General features: G+C 48.9%; 1 protein-coding gene and 1 long non-coding RNA gene across 4 annotated transcripts; both read right to left on the bottom strand.

The window, feature by feature from the left end:
* Positions 1 to 3,349: 3,349 nt before the first annotated feature.
* Positions 3,350 to 10,147, bottom strand: WDR13 (WD repeat domain 13). Of its 3 annotated transcripts, none has more exons than XM_061177757.1 (10): positions 10,039 to 10,147; positions 9,550 to 9,638; positions 8,634 to 8,840; positions 7,385 to 7,494; positions 7,142 to 7,272; positions 6,226 to 6,533; positions 5,322 to 5,502; positions 5,080 to 5,221; positions 4,047 to 4,165; positions 3,350 to 3,623 (listed from the first exon to the last, which is right to left on the bottom strand). In XM_061177757.1, the coding sequence occupies exons 1-10, from the start codon at positions 10,145 to 10,147 to the stop codon at positions 3,439 to 3,441; spliced, it is 1,581 nt and encodes a 526-aa protein (XP_061033740.1). In that variant the 3' UTR covers positions 3,350 to 3,438. The 3 variants fall into 3 exon arrangements, with proteins under 3 accessions (XP_061033740.1, XP_061033738.1, XP_061033739.1); XM_061177755.1 differs by having other exon boundaries at positions 8,634 to 8,874; positions 9,550 to 9,629; positions 10,026 to 10,072; XM_061177756.1 differs by having other exon boundaries at positions 8,634 to 8,874; positions 9,550 to 9,629; positions 9,969 to 10,059.
* Positions 10,148 to 16,187: 6,040 nt separating this feature from the next.
* On the bottom strand, positions 16,188 to 19,219 carry LOC133082684 (uncharacterized). Its single transcript, XR_009698974.1, has 3 exons — positions 19,121 to 19,219; positions 18,312 to 18,383; positions 16,188 to 16,312 (listed from the first exon to the last, which is right to left on the bottom strand). It is a non-coding gene; the product is annotated as an uncharacterized LOC133082684 (long non-coding RNA).
* Positions 19,220 to 19,677: the final 458 nt, after the last annotated feature.

Here is a 19,677-nt window from a genome sequence, read left to right as displayed (position 1 = left end):
CAACGCACCGACAGGTGTGGGGCCCAGGGTGCGGCTGGCCCGGGGGTTGGGGGAGCCTGGGAGCCTCAGCCTCCCTGAGGAGCCAGCGGAGTCCTGCAGACTAATAGGATGAAACCCCTGTGGTAGAAACCAACATTCCCTACCTCAGCCCCTCCGCTGCCACCACCCTGGTGCAATTCCCCATCACTGCTCACCTCAACTACTGCAGGGTCTCCTGACTGATCCCCCTGCTCCCGCTCCCCCATCCCAGTCTGTTCTCTTCACAGTGCCCACAAGGATCCTCTTACAACCAAGTGAGATCATGTCCCTACTCTGCTCAGAATGTTCTGGTGACTCACGCCTCACTCAGCAAAAATGCTCAAGTCCTCACTGTGGCCCCCAAAGCCCTCCAGGATTGGGCCTGTCCAACCTCATCTCTTACCAAACCTTAATCTAGCCACACCGGCCTCTACAATGGTCCTCCTGGCACACTCCAGCCTTGGTGCCTCTGAACTGCCTTTTCTCTACCTATGATATTCTTCTCCCTCACACACTACGGCTCTCTCACTTCATTCAGGTCTTTGTTTAAATTTCACACTGTCAGAGACCCCAAATAGCCAAAGCAATCTTGAGAAAGAAAAACGGAGCTGGAGGAATTAGGCTCCCTGACTTCAGTCTACACTACAAAGCTACAGTAATCAAAACAGTATGGTACTGGCACAAAAACAGAAATACAGATCAATGGAACAAGACAGAAAGCCCAGAAATAAACCCACGCACCTATGATCAATTAATCTACAACAAAGGAGGCAAGAATATACAATGGAGAAAAGAGAGTCTCTTCAATAAGTGGTGCTGGGAAAACTGGACAGCTACCTGTAAAAGAATGAAATTAGAACATTCTTTAACACCATACACAAAAATAAACTCAAAACGGATTAAGGACCTAAATGTGAGACCAGATACTATAAAACTCTTAGAGGAAAACGTATGCAGAACACTCTTTGACATAAATCGCAGCAATATCTTTTTGGTTTCACCTCCTAGAGTAATGAAAATAAAAACAAAAATAAACAAATGGGACCTAATTAAACTTAAAAGCTTTGGCACAGCAAAGGAAACCATAAACAAAACAAAAAGACAACCCACAGAATGAGAGAAAATATTTGCAAACGATGCGACGGACAAAGGATTCATCTGCAAAATATACAAACAGCTCACACAGCTCAATATCAAAAAACAAACAACCCTTGGAGCTTCCCTGGTGGTCCAGCGGTTAAGACTCCATGCTTCCACTGCAGGGGGCATGGGTTCAATCCCTGGTCAGGGAACTGAGATCCCGCACACCATGTGGTGCGGCCAAAACAAACGAACGAATGAACAAACAACCCAATCAAAAAATGGGCAGAAGATCTAAATAGACATTTCTCCAAAGAAGACATACAGATGGCAAAAAAGCACATGAAAAGATGCTGATCATTGCTAATTATTAGAGAAATGCAAATCAAAACTACAATGAGGTATTACCTCACACCAGTCAGAATAGCCATCATCAAAAAATCTACAAACAATAAATGCTGGAGAGGGTGTGGAGAAAAGGGAACCCTCTTGCACTGTTGGTGGGAATGTAAATGGATACAGCCACTATGGAGAACAGTATGGAGGTTCCTTAAAAAACTAAAAATAGAACTACCATACGACCCAGCAATCCCACTACTGGGCATATACCCTGAGAAAACCATAATTCAAAAAGAGTCATGTACCACAGTGTTCATTGCAGCACTATTTACAATCGCCAGGACATGGAAGCAACCTAAGTGTCCATTGACAGATGAATGGATAAAGATGTGGCACATATATACAATGGAATATTATTCAGCCATAAAAAGAAACTAAATTGAATTATCTGTAGTGAGGTGGATGGACCTAGAGTCTGTCGTACAGAGTGAAGTAAGTCAGAAAAAGAAAAATAAATACCGTATGCTAACACATACATATGGAATCTTAAAAAAAAGTTGTTCTGATGAACCTAGGGGCAGGACAGGAATAAAGACGCAGAACTAGAGAATGGACTTGAGGACACGGGGAGGGGGAAGGGTAAGCTGGGATGAAGTGAGAGAGTGGCATTGACATATACACACTACCAAATGTAAAAGAGATAGCTAGTGGGAAGCAGCCGCATAGCACAGGGAGATCAGCTTGATGCTTTATGATGACCTAGAGGGGCGGGATAGGGAGGGTGGGAGGGAGGCTCAAGAGGGAGGGGATATGGGGATATATGTATATGTATAGCTGATTCACTCTGTTATAAAGCAGAAACTAACACACCATTGTAAAGCAATTATACTCTGATAAAGATGTTAAAAAAAACCCAAAAAACAAAAAAAAAAACCCCATATGATCCAGCAATCCCATTCCTGGGCATATATCCAGAGAAAAAACCATAATTTGAAAAGATACATGCACCCCCAATGTTCACTGCAGCACTATTTACAATAGCCAAGACACGGAAGCAACTTAAATGTCCACTGACAGATGAATGGATAAAGAGGATGTGGTACATATATACAATGGAATATTACTCAGCCATAAAAAAGGAATAAAATAATGCCATTTGCAGCAACATGGATGGACCTAGAGATTACCATACTAAGTGAAGTCAGAAAGACAAATATCATATGATATCACTTATATGAGGAATCTAAAACAATGATACAAATGAACTTATTTACAAAACAGAAACAGACTCACAGACTTAGAAAACAAGCGTATGGTTACCAAAGGGGAAAGGTGGGAGGGAGGGATAAATTAGGAGTTTGGGATTAACATATACACACTTCTATACATAAAAAAGACAATCAACAAGGACCTAATGTAATATTCCAATATAAAATAAAAATTAAAGAAAAATAAATTTCACACTGTCAGGAACATCTTCCCTGATCATGACACCAAAAAGAGCCTAACCCTCCCCTCACTCCTGCACTCTATCCCCTGCTCTTTTTCCTCACAACACTCAGCTTTAGCTGACCTATTATATATTTTTGTCTATTATCTGCCTGCCTCCACTAGAATGTAAGCCCCACGAGGGCAGCCATTCCTGTCAGTTTAAGTCACAGCTTGTACCCTCAGTGCCTAGAACCGGTCCCAGCACACAGTAGGTGCTCCACAATGTCTGTCCAAAGCGTGACTGTGTAAAACACTTGAAGTGGTGCCTCTGACACGGCAGACGTTCATAAACGGTTGCTGAATGAATCCATCAATGAATCAATGCATGAAGGCATGAATGAGGAGGTGAACCCCATCCCATCTTGGGTCCTAGAGCTGCCCTCTCCCCCATCCCACCCCCAGAAGACCTGGGAGCCAGCCATCGGCACAACCACAGGAACTTTATTTACAAACACAAGGCTGGGGCCGGAGGCGGGTGGGAAGGTGGACAGTGGCAAGGCTGGAAGTCTCCTACTTCTGCTCCCGCCTCCAGACGATGACCATGCCGCTAGCGTCGCTGGAAGCCAGCAGGCTCTCATCGCAGTTGAAGCTGACATCCAGCACGGGCGCGCTGTGGCCCTGCAGCTTGTTGACGGCGGCCTTGGCTGCCCGCTCCACGTCAAAGAAATGCACGCACATGTCCTCGCTACCCGTCACTGCCCAGATGAGAGAAGACCATCAGGAGGTGCTGCAGGAGGCAGCGGGGTGCCCTGTGTGTGAAGTCTCTGAGGCGTCTGAGGTGTTGAGGGATTTATGTCCAAGGTATGAGGTCCCGGGGCTGGGGGCTCTGGGGTGGACCAACCCTAGATGCAAGGTCACCTAGCTGTTTTGGCTCTGCGTCCAGAGTGTGAGGTCTCTGAGCTCTTTGTTGGCGGGGGGAGGGGTCTGTGTCTTAGGCTGTGAGGTTTCTGGGCTGTTTGGGGGTCTGTGTTCAAGGTGTGAGGTTGCTGGGGCGGGAGAGTTCTTGAGGCCCAGGAAGTCAGGGCATTAGAATGTCGTGATAGCTGAGCCAGGTCAGCACCAGCCCTGGTCCCTGCCCCTCCCTGGCCATCCAGACACCCCGAGCCCATGGGACTCACCCACACAGGCCCCCTGGCGGAAGGACATGAGGGGGCAGAAAATGCTGCGCACGGGGTGCGAGCTCTGCTCAATGGGGAAGCTTCTCTTCAGCTGCAGGGTCCCCTCGTTGTCCACCACCCTGAGAGGAGGAAGAGAGCGGGTCAGGGGGCAGCCTCAGCCCCAGAGGGGGACGAACGGTGGGCCAGTCTGTGTCCCCACCCCTGCACCTGAGGTCTTTTCAAGGTTCATGAAATCCAGTTTTGAGACGACTGCATAAACCTATAAAGCACGGGCTGGTGTATGAGTTAGTGACAGTTTGGAAACTGTATCTGTTGATACAAATGGGGAGCCTCTGCTGTTTAATTCACTAGTTTCTTTTTCTAAGGGTCCCTAAGAGATCCTGATTTAGGATGGGCACAAAGAGAGGGAATGACTGACCAAACTACAGCACCCCTGCACCGTGGAATACCACATGGCCATTCAAAGGAATGAACCCGAGCTACTGCAGGGAGCCTGGGGCATTTCCACAGGCAGTTTGGTGAGAAAAGCATTCCAGTGTGCAGCCCAGGCTGAGAACTGCATTTAGATGACAGACATAAGTGAGTGGGGATAGTAAAACTCCCAGCTTCAAAAAAAAAAAAAACAAAAAAAAGAAAGGAAGGAAGAGAAAGCAGGCCACTGCTCTAAGGGGACTCTAGTCTATTTTATGGCTCAGTTTGCTCATCTGTAAAATGGACATGATTACAGCACTTACCTCACAGAGTTGCTGTGAGGATTAAATGAGGGGATATGTATAAGGTACTTTGAACAGGGCCTGGCCCAGCAACTGCTACGCACATGGTAGCTACTGCTATTACTATTACTGCTCTTACTGCATTACTGCTCCTATTGATGTCACCATTATCATATTATTACTATTATTAGGAGACCGGACCTCCCCCCTCAATGAAGTTAACCTCCATGGCTTAGTCTGCTGGGGAGACAGGGCTCTCGTCCCAGTCTGACAGAGGCGGCAGGCCCCCCACCTCCAGGCGGCCCAGAGAGGAGACCCACCTGTAGAGCAGCAGCTTGTTGAGGCAAGCATTGATGAGCAGCGAGGGGTCCCGGGCCTCGCGGCTGACCCAGGAGCGGGCGGAGATGCTGGTCACGGGGCTGCCCTCATGCACCACCAGACGCTTGGCTTTGGTCAGCTTCCCTGTGGCAGCAGAGGGAGGGGAGGCAGCGGTGAGGGCTGGGGCTATGCACCAGAAGGGTGAGAGTGTGAGCAGCCGGATGCAGGCCTAGGGTCTGCCTACCTGTGGCCATGTCGAAGAGGAAGGAGAAAACACTGCCACGGTCATCACCCGCCCAGAGCAGCCGGCCAGGGGCATCAAAGGACAGAGCGAGGACACGGCCTGTCAGCTTGCTGGAGCCACCCTTCACTTTCTTGCCCGTGGAGATGTTCATGACGTGCACGTTGTGCTTGGCATTCCCCACCTGTGGGTGAGACCCGCACACCATCACCCTGCTCCCAGCCAGTCCCTCCTTGAGTCTGACCACAGTGGGGCTGCTGTCGATGGGACTGGTTGATCCCTACTGGACTCTCATCACAGTGAGGGTGGGCCGGTAGACTGGAAGGTGACTCAGGCCGGTAATCCTCCCCAGCCAGTCCCTCTTGCAATCTGACCAGAAGAGACAGCTGCTCCCAGAACTAAAGGGGCCTGCCTGGTCCTTCCTGGAGCCTTGACTATACTAGGGCGGCGGCTGCTGCTACAGCTGAAAGGATCCCAGAGCACGGGCTCACTGGGCCAGCTCCCCCTACTCCCCGCTCAGGACCAGGCCAGACTTTTCATTTCCTTCCCCTGCCCTCTGACTCTCTATCCGGGTCGGACCACCGTGACGCTGCCACTGAGATGAAACAAGGTTTCCGACTAGTAATCCTGCTCCCCAACCAGCAGCCCCTGCAGTTGGAAAACGGTGGGGCTACTCCTGATGGGACCGTGACCCTACCCCCAGACCACCCCCCATCCCCGGAGTCTACCACAGTGAGGCCATCCCAGACCAAGAACCACGTCCCCAGTTCTGCCCTGTTTCCCTCTGAGTCTGGCCAGAGGAGGACGGAGGCGATGGACTAGAGGGGACCCCCTTATCCCGACTCCCTGCGACAGCCCTCCTGGCCTGGCATCCCGCCCTCGGCAAGGGGGTGCTCTGGAGCCTGACCACAGTGAGGTTGTTGTTGACCGGCTGGAAGGTGCAGCAGAGCAGTTCGGCGCTGTCGGGGTCAGGGATCTCCCGGATGCAGCGGCCGTCCTCAGAGGCCCAGATGCGCATGGTGGCATCAAGCGAGGTGGACACGAGGATGTCGTTGGAGAGGGACCAGGCGAAGTCGGAGACCCCGCGGGTGTGGCCCCGCAGCACTCGGAGCACGGTGGGCGGGGCGGGCACCAGCTGGCACAGCGAAATGCTGCCATCAAGCGAGCAGCAGGCCAGGCGGTGCCGGTCGTCATTGGCGAAGCGCACCCTGGGGACTGCAAGGCCAAGGAGCCATTTGTGAGAGCCGGCACGCTCACCGGATGCTTTCATTTACAGAAGGTTCTGACGTGTGAGCCAAGGGCCGGGACCCACTGCACCAGGCACAGTGGCCTCAGCAAAGGGCTTTCCTTGGCTGAGAAAGAGAGTTGGAACCCCAGAAGGCCCTCTGCCCAAAGCTCCCTAAATCTTGGCAGGTACTTTATGGATTGCAAATGACTTCTGCAATGCGAAAAGCCTTCTACATCTCAGTAAGCGCTTTACAGTTACCAAGGTCTTGGCAGTTTGCAAAACCCACTCTGCCCTTTGCAAGGGGATTTCTCCGCAGCAAAGGTTTTAAGCTCGTTCAAGCGACTCATGACCCCAGAAGCCTTCTGCAAAGTGCTCTTTTAAGCTGCTGAGCCCCTTTATGGTAGACAAAGTAACCAAGACTTTGCAGATCACTTTGCAGAGGGCTTTTAGGTTTTGCGAAAGGTGTGATGAATAGCAATTCCTCCCTCAGAGGTGGGCCTGAGACTCTGCATTCCAGAAAAGGATGCACTGGGTGGTTGTCACCCAGTTGTTTGGGCAAATGCGTGGTGACGGGACCCACCATCCACTGGCTCACCTGCCTCATCCACGTGCTGGTCAAAAACATGGTACATGCCCGCAAAGGCGTAGTTCTCGCTCAGCGATGTGTCCCCGGCCATGGCTCGACTTGCTTCTGCCGCTGACGTGGGCACCACGCTGCCGGGGGGCCTAGGTCCCAACAAGAGTGAGGGGTGAGAGGAGGGAGGTACTAGCGTTTGGCCTGCCATTGCCCCGTGGCTCCTCTCCTCCTCACAAACCTTCAGCTGCCCCTGGTGCATACCTGTCCTCATAGACGGCACGGTTCATTTGTGCCTGCAGCTGGTAGGAGCCTCGGCTGACGGAGCGGCGGTGCCCACGGGCCCCCAGGGCCCGAGGGTCATCCTCGAAGTCCTGCAAACAGAGGGTCAGGGTAGGCACACCTTGCAAACAGCCCTCAAGAACCTATGAGATCTAGCGTCTTCAAAATATACCCAGAACCATGGGACTTCCCTGGTGATCCAGTGGTTAAGACTCTGCGCTTCCACTGAAGAGGGTCAGGGTAGGCACACCTTGCAAACAGCCCTCAAGAACCTATGAGATCTAGCGTCTTCAAAATATACCCAGAACCATGGGACTTCCCTGGTGATCCAGTGGTTAAGACTCTGCGCTTCCACTGAAGAGGGTCAGGGTAGGCACACCTTGCAAACAGCCCTCAAGAACCTATGAGATCTAGAGTCTTCAAAATATACCCAGAACCATGGGACTTCCCTGGTGGCCCAGTGGTTAAGACTCTGCGCTTCCACTGCGGAGGGTCAGGGTAGGCACACCTTGCAAACAGCCCTCAAGAACCTATGAGATCTAGAGTCTTCAAAATATACCCAGAACCATGGGACTTCCCTGGTGGCCCAGTGGTTAAGACTCTGCACTTCCACTGCAGAGGGTGCAGGTTCGATCCCTGGTCGGGCAACTGAGATCCCGCATGCTGGAACCAGACCCCTTCTCACCCCTTCCACTGCCACCACCGTCACCTGGACTACCGTGGTGGCCTCTGCACTAGTTCCCCTGGTCTCACCCTTGCCCCTCTCAGCAAATACTTAACAAATGCTCTTTGAACAAAGAATGGACACTTTTCCCCCAGAAAACCACTCAGCTTTGTCTCTTGCCTCATTCAAGTCTCAGCTCAATTGTCACCTCCTCAGAGACGCCTTCCCTGAGCATCCCCATTAAAAATAGCTTCTCTCTGTCCCCAACACCTGTCCTGTTTCATTCCCAAAGTCAGCTTTATTTTTCCATGTCAGCACTCCTCACTACAAGCCATGGTAGTTATTCACTTGTTTACCTGGTTTGCTACGTTTATTGACCTATTTATCTTGTTTATTGCCTGTTTATCAACCTATTTATCTTTTTATCTGTTGATTTATCTCATACATTATCTCTTTTTGCCCTGTGCTCATCCTAAGAGCCAGGAACAGTGCCTGGAACATAGCAGGTGCTCGACAAGTCTGTTGAGTGAATATATATGGAGGCAGGTGGCGTGGGGAGGAGCTCACCTCCATGCGGTCAAGGGTAGTGCGGCTGCTGCGGACGATGCTGTTGCTATAGGCACGAGCACTTCCTGGCTCAGAGAGAGGCCCGTAGCGCTGGCCCAGCAGCTGCCCACGCAGCCTCAGGTACTGCCGACGCAATGCTGGAGGGTGCCCAGCCTTGGCATTCTCCCGCAGTAGCTGGCTGCGCCGTCGGATATATTGTGTCCGAAACTGTGGAAACGTTGGTGTGCGGTACGCATTGTACCTGCGATGGCAGGAGGCAAGGCGGGCAGCAGGCACAGGACAGAGGGAATCAATCAGCTCAGGGGATAGGGAAGGAGAATGAAGTGTGTGGCAGTGATAGGTCAGGATGGCAAGTGATCAGCAGTGGTGACGGGGGTCTCTCTGGTGTTGTGATAAGGGTGTGTCCACAGTAATAATGGGCATGGCAATGAGGGCAGTGTAGGCACAATGGAGGCAGTCTGCAGTTCTGCTGGAATTGGTATGGGGTGACTGAGTCAGTGTAGACAATAATAGGGGCCAATCTGACATGGTGACGGGGGTTAGCGTGGGGCAATGGTGGGGGTCAGTATGGCGATTGGGTCAGACTGGGGAAGCGATGGTAAGAGAAGTCTGGGGGCAAAAGTGGGGAACAGGATGTCACCAGCATGGGCTCTATCACCCACCCCCGACAAAGGCTCCAATACCACAGACTCTGCGCATGCCCACATGTGACTGCATTATCCTAGCATGCTGTTTAACGACCCTCGCTTGCCAGTCATTCCCTACGGGCAAGCCCCACACCCTGCTACTGCGCATGCTCACCTCCAGCAAGCCCACTCAGCCGCGTAAGGCAAGTTCTCTGCCCAGCCTCACTTATCGCCATTGCGCATGCACCACAGTAACTTCCGCTCCCGCGAGCTTCGACCCCACGCCTCACCTCGCGTCTACTGCTAAGACCTGCTGCCACACCGCGGCCATTCCCCGGCCTCCTCTTCCGGCGCGTCCGCCCGCGGGAGCCTGCAGGACAAGGGCCTGGAATGTCAGCGTCTCAAGTGAAGAGATCTAGATCCGCCCCTTCCGCCAGGCGATCGTTGCCATAGACACCGAGTCCCTCCAGTCCAGGATGTCACGAAATCCCACCCGGCTGTTAGCATGGTCACCACCCCAGTCCTGCCCTTCCCGGGCAGCGCCCGGATGATTCACAGCAGACCTGGCCCCGCCCCTCCCCGGTCACCATAGCAACGCCCCTCCTCCCGCCGCCTAGCAATCCTTGTTGGCATTCTCCACCCATCTTGCCCCCACCGCCCCCGCCTTCCCTTCTCGGGTCCAAGAGCAGGACCCGGGATCAGGGACCACCTCCGGGGTTGCCTCCCGCTCTTGAGGCTCCCGGGGCGGCCCTGAAACCAGTGTCACCCTTCTCTCCTGTCTCTCTCAAGCTCCAGCAAGATGGCCGCCTGCTGCCAGGAGGAACTGCCGAGCGCAGAACAAATCGATAGGAAACCTCCCCAGGGCGTGGGAGAACCACGCAGGCGCATTAAGGGACAGTAGCTTCTGGCACAAGGATGGAGGCTCCGCCCTTTTAAGTTCTCGCCAGCCTCAGTCCCTAATGGTATTTTTTTGTGTACACAAGAACAATGTCCAGGGACCACAAGGACAGGGGCGAGTATGCAAATCACTCACTGAAAATCAGAAGTATGACTTTCAAAAACAAAAAAAAGAAACGAAAGGACTTTTTTTGAAAGAGCGGTATAAGCTGCTTTTTAGCAGCACAATCTTGGCCAAGCAAGATTTGAAGTGCAGAATAATAAATAATCACACATGCAGAAGCCCCCAGAAAATTCTCCAGTTCCTAGGTGACTGATGGGCCTTCAGACACGCCCAGAGTAAGAAGAGTCCTTTCTGTGTGTCTGTGTTGGGGTGGGCGGCTTGGATACTCCCAAGGAGCTTGGTCTGGGCGTGAGTCTCTGAAGGCAGAAGATATAAATAGGTACAACAAGCTTTGGGGTTTGGATCCCAGGAGGCTATCTGAAATCATCCTTATTTCAACTCCAACAAGAAGCTGCATCTCTATTCATCTTAAGGTGATCAGGATATACAATGTACGAAGTTGGAACACAATGTTTAGTAGCTTCCTTTCGGATCTTGACTTTGACACAATTCTCATTATTGTTCACATTATTGTATGTGTTATAAAAATAGTGTTATTTTCACACTATTTTTTAAAATTTATTTTTAAAATAAATTTATTTATTTTTTGGCTGCGTTGGGTCTTCGTTGCCGTGCGTGGGCTTTTCTCTAGTTGCCACGAGCGGGGCTACTCTTTGCTGTGGTGTGCGGGCTTCTCATTGCGGTGGCTTCTCTTTGTTGCTGAGCACAGGCTCTAGGCATGTGGGCTGCAGCAGCTGTGGCACGTGGGCTCAGTAGTTGTGGCTCGCGGGCTCTAGAGCGCAGGCACAGTAGTTGTGGCACACGGGGTTAGTCGCTCCGCAGCATGTGGGATCTTCCCGGACCAGGGCTCAAACCCGTGTCCCCTGCATTGGCAGGCGGATTCTTAACCACTGCACCACCAGGGAAGTCCCCACACTATTTTTATAATACAGTAACCTGAACAGTATTTTTTAAAGCAACCTTAAATGAGACACAGCCAAAAATGTATTGCTGCAGCAACCTCCCTTGTCCATGTAACTAAGCTATGGGTGGTCTTTTCAGGATATTGAACACCCTTTTGTTTCATGATTGCTAAATAAACTTTGCACAAACGTGTAACCACTAACATTTATTGGACAATGTGCTGGATACTGTTTAAGATGATTTATATGTATTATCCACTTAATCCTAATAACTGAATGTTGTGGGTCCATTACTATCCCCATTTTACAGATGAGGAAACCTGAAGCCCAGGAAGTTCAAGGGTGACATTTTGTTGAACTGGACCCCTATTTGTGACCAGTATTGGGTTTACAGTTGGCCCTTGAACAACACAGGTTTGAACTCTGCGGGTCCACTTACACACAGATTTTTTTCAATAAATATTACAGTATTACACCATCTGTGGTTGGTTGAATCCGCATATGCATAACCGTGGATATGGAGGACCAATTATGGGATTTGAGCATCTGTGGATTTTGGTATCCATGGCAGGTCCTAAAACCCATCGGCCACAGACACCAATGAACAACTGTATTTCCAAGTTTTTTTTTTTTTTTTTGCCATAAAGGATGATACAATCAATGCCTTTCCCATTCACCTTGACCCTCCCAGGACAGAACCCCACCCCTTCACCCCACCATTCAGCTTCCAAAGAAACGTGGTGGGGGGACTTCCCTGGTGGTCCAGTGGTTAAGACTCCACGCTCCCAATGCAGAGGGCCCGGGTTCGATCCCTGGTCAGGGAACTAGATCCCGCATGCTACAACTAAAAGATCCCGTGTGCCGCAACTAAGACCCGGTGCAGCCAAAAAACAAACAAACAAAACAAAGAAACGTGGTGGGAAGAAATCACAGGAGAGTCAGCGATACAAAGGAGATCTACTGTCTCACTGCCAGAATTGATTTTTTGTTCTTGTTGTTTTTACAATATTCATATTAAAATTTCAAAAATTATTTTAAAAACCTCATTCCTATAAGTCTATATATAAGATACTATATATAAGATACTAATGACAGGGTTGTTATAAATATGAATTAGCTATTAATGCAGAGAAAGTGTTCAGAATGACACCTGTTGCAAGAACATTTGCTGTCATTCCAGGAAGTAGTACAGTACTTTTCAGAAGGCAGTATAACCTGGTCACTGCCACAGGCTCTGACAACTATGTGGTCTTGGGCAGGTCACTTAACCCCTTTGTGACTCAGCCTCCTCATCTGAAAAAAACTGCCTCATAGACTTAGTGTGAGGACTAAATGAGTTAATATTTTTAAAGCTTAGACAAGCATCTGGAACAGAGAAGATATCCACTAAATGCTGACTACTGTTAGTTGTTTTAAAAACTTTTCCCGATAACAGATCCATCTGCCAGAGGTAAATCTGGTGCAGAATAATGTGGATGAGAACGACCACAGCCACCTCTTGCATTTATGTGCTCTGCATTTTTTCAATTGTTTTTAAACATTTACACACTCTTACTGGATTAAAAATGGGTTTTGAACAACAAGCTGATAACAGAAGGCACTTTCAGTTTGTTGGGAGCCCGGAGAGAAAGGGGCAGAATTTACATACATGAATGGCAGGTCAGTGGGTGGGGAAAGAAGGGTCTCAGGCCTGGGGGTATCAAGTCACCAGAAGCAGCTCCTGGAGGTTGTGAGTGACCTTGGTTACAATCACAACATCTAAAAAAGCTCAAGTCCTTGGGGGACCACAAGTCCCACCCACTCTAACAGAGTCTGGGGTTATTTTACTGTCAAAGAGTGATGGTTGAGGGTCCTAGCTGAATGAACAAACAAAAACACATTTGGACAGAAAAGACAGGTAAGCCAGAGCTGTTTGAAGATAATGCCACATCACAATAGTAACTTAAGTGATGGCAGAAACAGGCAGGGGCCATGGCTTTTTTGGACTCCCTTCTTCATGTGCCTCCTGCCTATTTGGCCTCCAGAGTTTATAACTGCAAAGGTGAGCATTGGACCCCACTGGCTGTGTCTGCTTTTCATTACTAACACAGGCTGAAATGAAACCTGAAGTTGGGCCTCATCCTCAGGAACTAAAAGGAGCACGATTTGAGGGAAAGCTTAGGTGGCTTGGGGTGACAAGAGTGTGCTGAGAATCAAGGCCAGAGAGCAAAATGGGAGGACACACGGAGCTGAGATGTAACTGGCGTGTAGACCCTGAGTCCTTAATCACTTATCTCATCCCTGAGGTTTCTTCCCAAATTGGACAAGTGGGGGTTGGGACATAAGATCATAATTTAAATCTGACCATTTCCTGATAGGAAAACGTTTGCCTCTGAAGCCAAAGTTCTCACAATCCCCAAAGTCTTAATGGTGACAACTCTCCATGGTCTGAGTCAGAAACCAGATTCCTACACTTGGGAAAAGCCTCACAGACCATTTGAGCAGCCTCCAGCAAGATGCAATAGCAAGCCAGCTTTCCGACAAATATTTATCAAGCCCCTATTAGGTGCCAGGCACTGGAAAAACAGCAGTAACTCAGACAAAAGGTCCCCACTCTAATGGAACTGCCATTTTAGCTAGAAAGATAAGTGATAAATAAGATCACTTTTTTAAATTGGTGCTATCATTAAAATAGTAGTTTGGTTAGCATTGCAGAGCAGTGGGCGAAGGGGGCAGGGATGAGAAATAAATTTAAGCTGGTCACAACACTGTAAATCAACTACACTTCAATAAAATAAAATTTTTTTTAATAAAACAAAAATTTAAGCTGGAACCTGAATGAAAAGGAGCCAAATACACAAAGCTCTGGACAATGAATGTGTGGATAAGGCCAGTGAGGCCAGGAAGTGACTGATTCAGAAGAGAAATCACTCCACAGGGCTAGAACTGGAGTCACTCTACTCTTTTTTTTTTTTTAATTTATTTATCTTTGGCTGCATTGGGTCTTCATTGCTGCGCGGGGCTTTCTCTAGTTGCAGGGAGCAGGGGCTACTTTTCGCTGCGGTGCGCGGACTTCTCATTGCAGTGGCTTCCCTTGTTGCGAAGCACAGGCTCTAGGTGCGCGGGCTTCAGTAGTTGTGGCACACAGGCTCAGTAGTTGTGGCTCGCAGGCTCTAGAGCACAGGCTCAGCAGTTGTGGCACACGGGCTTAGCTGCTCCGCAGCATGTGGGATCTTCCCAGACCAGGTCTTGAACCCGTGTCCCCTGCATTGGCAGGCGGATTCTTAACCACTGCACCACCAGGGAAGCCTCACTCTACTCTTAAGATCTCAATTCCATTTACCCAGTGAGTGATTCAGGGCCAGACTGAGGGCCTGAGCAAGACTGGACCCTGGGTTTGGTACCTCAGTCTCAGGTGATATAGCTACATGGGCACAGCCCTTGATTCGTCTCATTTTTTTCTGTTAATACACTGACCTACATCTGGTTGCTTTTTAAATATTAAGCCATCCTTGCTTTCTTGGGGTACGTTTCACCTGGTTTTGGTGACCGCCTGCATTTACCAAGCTCTTACAATATCCATCTTACAGAACTGTCACAACAGCCCTAATGAGGTAGATGCAACATTTAGCCCCACTTTGAAGATGAGGAAAGTGAACCCTGGAGGGGTTTACTGCCCATGGCCACAGACATAGAAAATATTAAAACTAGCATTTGGACCCAGGCAGGAAGTAGAACTGGACTGTTTCTTATCCTGGATACCAGAAACCACCACCCCCTGGTAACTAGCCAGGAGTGTTGACAACAGTACCCTATCCCTCTCTCACCTCTCTGTATGTCCCCCCACCCACCCCCCATCCCCGCATCAAGTCCCAAGTCAATTTCCACTCCTGTCTCTCTTCTGACCTTGTGCACTGGTAGATTGGCCCTGAAATCTACAACAGCTTCCAGTTGCTGTGAGAAGCCGACCTCTTTAGGCCTCCTCTCCAACTTCATCCCCTGTTGCTCTTACTCTATCTGGTTATGTTCCAGTTACACTGGCTTTCTTGCACATCCTTTTCAAACTGCACAAATTGTTCCTGAGATCTGGAACACTCTCTTCTGTGCCTGCAAACAAACACTTCTACTCATCCTACGCTAATATTACTGATAACAAGCACTTTGTGCCAAACACTTTTCGAAATATTTTACACAGAAAACCCTCTTTAATACTCACAACAACCCTATGAAGTTGGTACTATTATTCTCCCATGTCACAGATCAGGAAATGAAGACAAAAAGATGAAGTAACCTGCCCAAGGCTGCACAGCCAGTAAGCAATGGAGTTGGATTTACACCCAGGCCACCTGGCTCCAGAATCCTTGCTCTTAACCACTACACTATTTAACACCAATTCCCAAGTTACTTTGTGTGAGGTTCTCCAGTGTGGATTCATAACAATTTCTTTCTCTCATCCCACCCCCTTTGTTTTTGATCTGTCAGCAAATCCTGTCGGTTCTACCTTCAGAACGTATCCAGAATCCAACCTCTCCTCTCCACATCCACTGCTGCCACCACCACTGCTGGCCTGGACTACTGTGGTGGCCTCCTCACTGCTTCCGCCCTTGCCCCCTCCCCAAGTCTGTCCTCACAGCAGCCAGAGGGTCCTGTTACAACCCAAGTCAGCCCATGGCCCTCCTCTGCTCAGACCCCTGCTCCATCTCTCTCAGAGAAAAAGCCAAAGTCCTCCCCGTGGCCAGAGAGGCCCTACAGAACCAGCCCCGTCACCTCTCCGACCTCACCTCCTGCCACTAGTCCCCTCGCTCACTCTACTCTGGCTGCACTGACCTTCTTGCTGTTCCTCACACACACCAAGCAAGCTCCCAACTCAGGGCCTTTGCACTTACTTGCTTTTTCTTCTGCCTCTAATTCTCCTCTTCCAGATGTCAAGGAAAGGCAAGGCTGAGATATTTGGCTGGTAAAGAAACATACCCTGGTTCGATTCAGATGTTTGCTACTTACATAGATAGCAGAAGCAAGAAGGGCCACAGACGCCAGCTCATGTCCCTCGTGCAAGGTAACGCAGCAACAAAAAGGGGCCAGATGACTGCAGCGCGGATGGTAGGATACTGTGTTGCCGAGAAGCTAGTACATGCTAAGCAGTTCTATAACCTTAAATTGGGGGAGAGAAGGAACAGAAAGCCTCATACCTCACCAGAACCTCGGGAGATGAGAAACCGTCTCATGGCAGCCTCCTCGGTAGAGAGGATGTTAATGAGAAATGGCCTTGTAGCCTCTCATGCTCTGTGTTCCGAGGATCACAGGGCGTTCTGCCAATACTTAGATCAGCTTGCCTACGTGGCCTATGAGACGTGCTAGGCAGCCAGAGCACCGTGGCGGAACCATTCCCCTACCACTCTCCCTCTAATTTCAAGTCTCTGTTGTAAGGTCACCTCCTCTGAGTCGCCTTCCCTAAACCACCTTGTGTAAGACCCCAACACTCTTCATTCCCTCTGCTTTATTCTCCTTAACACTTGTCACTTTCTATCATTACATCACATACCAATTTATGACTTTATCATCCGTAGACCCCAATATGTGATTCCTAAGCAAAGAAATTTGTCGTTATGTTGCTGTGTTCCTACTATTATTATCTGGCACACATAACAAATGCTTGCTAACATTTATTGACTACACGTAACTACCAGACACTGTTCTAGGTGTTTCCCATGTCTTGACTCATTCAATGGGTATGATCCCCATTTTACCCTTAAGGAGAAAGGTTTCTAAGAGGTCCTGGGTTTTGAAGGAAGGAAGGCAGGACCTCTGGTGCTGGGCAAAGGAATGGTCCATCTGCCTGGAGAAGCCAGAGGAGTCCTGAGGGCTGTGATTGGGGAGGAGAGGCAGGAAGGGGTTCTAGAACCTGTATCTGGTTTTGTTTTTTTGGCCACGCAGCATGGCATGCAGGATCTTAGTTCCCCGACCAGGGATCGAACCCGTGACCTCTGAAGTGGAAGTGCAGAGTCCCAACCACTGGACCACCAGGGAATTCCCTAGGACCAGCATCTGGAAAATATTGTCAGATGTCAAGAAATACAAGCTAGCATTGCAGGGTTTCTTGAGGCCCTTGGAATAGAAATGCCTGTAACAATGGAGAAGGCTTTGGGGAACAGGGGCAAGCCAGCCAAAAATAGCTGACAGCCATCCACTTCCCATGCCAATGCAAAGGTCTAACAAACCACACCCCTAACAGTTTTAACTTTTTATTATGGAAAATCTCAAACTTACAATAGTATTGATTTAATGTACTTCTATGTACCTATCACCCAGGTTCAACAATTATAAACACACTGCATTTTCTAAACTGCAGGCTCCATAAGCATTTGAGTGGTTTGGAGCCAACCGTTTTTGTTAAAATATAACAAACTAGAAAACATCAGGGCATTTTGCACATTTAATTCATTAAACCTTTCTTCCACTTAAATAGACAAATGGGTAGACTGTATCCCAATTTAAAAAAATGTACTTCTTACTAAGGATTGCAGTCAAAGTTTAAAATGGAGACCACAAGTTCTGTGCTTGAACGACTATTAAGTAGACAGTAAAGAAAACTTTCTGAATTTTACTTGAAGGAAGCTTAAAATTGAATTTAGAACAGCATATTAGAAATGTTTACGCAGAACAATGCCACAGATTGTTTTCAACAATTTAGAAGCCTTAGGTTTCTTTGTGCCTTCACTGGTTATGTTAAAACCCATGTCCCATAGACTCTAGGGCAGTTCTCCATAACCTAACACTAATACTTCTGCAGTATATTGCATACATACTCACACTAAGTGGGAAAAATAGATTATGAAAAGCTTCAGGTCTTGTCACTGAATTTGAAATAAAATGACTTTTAGTTTTGCAGATCTCTGTGCACTTCGAATTATAAGGGATCATGCTAGCCTGGAGAGGGGTGAGAGGTGGAAGAGGAATGCAGCTGGGCAGGAACTGTGGCATGCTTTGTCTCCAAAAGCAGGAGTGGAAGGAACACTGCCCACTGTTATCCGATATGCTTTCTTACATACCTGAAGTATTTACAGCAACTTATTTTAAAAAGCTTTTTGAAAGTTTACATCCCCAAAACCAGAATGTAGGGCAAGGTGTGGGGGTAGCATCACAGACCTACCTTGTTCTAAACGTCACCTCCAGTACCGCTCTGTGAGGTGGCACTATTATTCCCATTTTGCACATGTTGAACCTGAGGCAGATAAAAAAACTAAGCTAGGAAGCAGGGTCTGTGACTTCCGCCACATGTGGTGAGAGGGGCAGGGCTTGGGATTTATCTTGGATCTCAAAATGGGTAGGTGGTGGGGGTGTCTGTGAGATGTTTGTGTCAAGTTTGGTGGGGGGGGAGGCAAGATCCAGGGATTGAAAATACAAATACTTGTAGGCCAGGGGTCTGGTCTTCACAAGTTTTGGGACACAGGTTCTCAAAGCACCTTTGAATGTGTTTCTGGTCTCAGTGGGTTCTTGGGAAACATGCACACTAGTGAGATTCTGGTCGAAGTGAAGAGGACTAATAAGCTTTTAATAAGGGCTTTGAATCTCAAGTCCAGAAATTGTACTGCTGAGTATATGTGCCAAAGAAAACTGTGTCTTCTAGGCCCCTTTCCTTAGAGCAAGTAAACAAGACACTGGGCCTCCCAAGGCTGGATTACTACACAGCACCTTCTGAAAGGACATTTATGGTTTTTGTTGATGTCACTTAGGGGATCATTTTGTTGCAGGAACTTTGTGATTATGGGATCCTGTCTCAGGCCACATTGCGAGACGGACATTTTACTTCCTGAGGTAGGATGCAGAGGTGCCCCCCACCCTAGGGAGTAACAGTGGTCCTCCTGCCAGATCGCACAGCCTTAATTCCCTGGAGGCCCAGCACAGAATGCCTTAGACTGAGTACTCAACCAGTAAGGAGTAGCCACAATGTCCCTTTACCTGGGCCTGGATCAGCGGGCCAGGCAGGTCTCTGAAGTTCCCAAGTCTCCATCCACCTGGCAAAACAAATTCATGACTGGATGGGAGGAATGGTCCTGGGGCCTGTCCCAACTAGCTGGGAGGCACAGGAGACAGGCCATCAATACTGGAACTCTCACAATACAGGGACCCATGTAACCTGTCAGCTCTGGTTGCCGTTTAACAGCACCATATACTGGGTGGTTTATAAACAGAAATTTCCCATACTTCTCGAGGCTGGAGTCCTAGATCAGGGTGCCAGCATGGCCAAGCCCTCCTGGGGGAGAGCTTTCTAGATTGCAGACTGCCAACTTCTCATTGTATCCTCACATGGTGGACAGCAGGAGATTGAAGCAAGCTTTCTTAGTGACTATTATAAGGGCACTACTCCCATCATGAGGGTGGAGCCCTCATGACCTCATCTAACTCTAATCACCCCCCCCAAAGGCCTCACCTCCTAATACCATCACATTGGGAAGAGTACACATTCAATCCATTAACACCTGCCCCATGAATGAGTGAATAAGGCAGTTTAGGAT

The sequence above is a fragment of the Eubalaena glacialis genome, chromosome X (genome assembly GCF_028564815.1).
Source record: "Eubalaena glacialis isolate mEubGla1 chromosome X, mEubGla1.1.hap2.+ XY, whole genome shotgun sequence".
Lineage (NCBI taxonomy): Eukaryota > Metazoa > Chordata > Mammalia > Artiodactyla > Balaenidae > Eubalaena > Eubalaena glacialis.
Note: the sequence above shows the minus strand (reverse complement) of the source record. Positions and strands in the feature narration are given on the sequence as shown.

What these genes read in the sequence shown, in the direction of transcription:
- WDR13 (XM_061177757.1), bottom strand. Translation starts at nt 10,147, where the DNA reads ATGCGCCTGCGTGGTTCTCCCACGCCCTGGGGAGGTTTCCTATCGATT. An exon ending in GTCTTAGCAGTAGACGCGAG is followed by an intron (nt 8,841 to 9,549) that starts GTGAGGCGTGGG and finishes ACGTTTCCACAG; the next exon opens with TTTCGGACACAATATATCCG. An exon ending in CCGCCAGGGGGCCTGTGTGG is followed by an intron (nt 3,624 to 4,046) that starts GTGAGTCCCATG and finishes TCATCTGGGCAG; the next exon opens with TGACGGGTAGCGAGGACATG.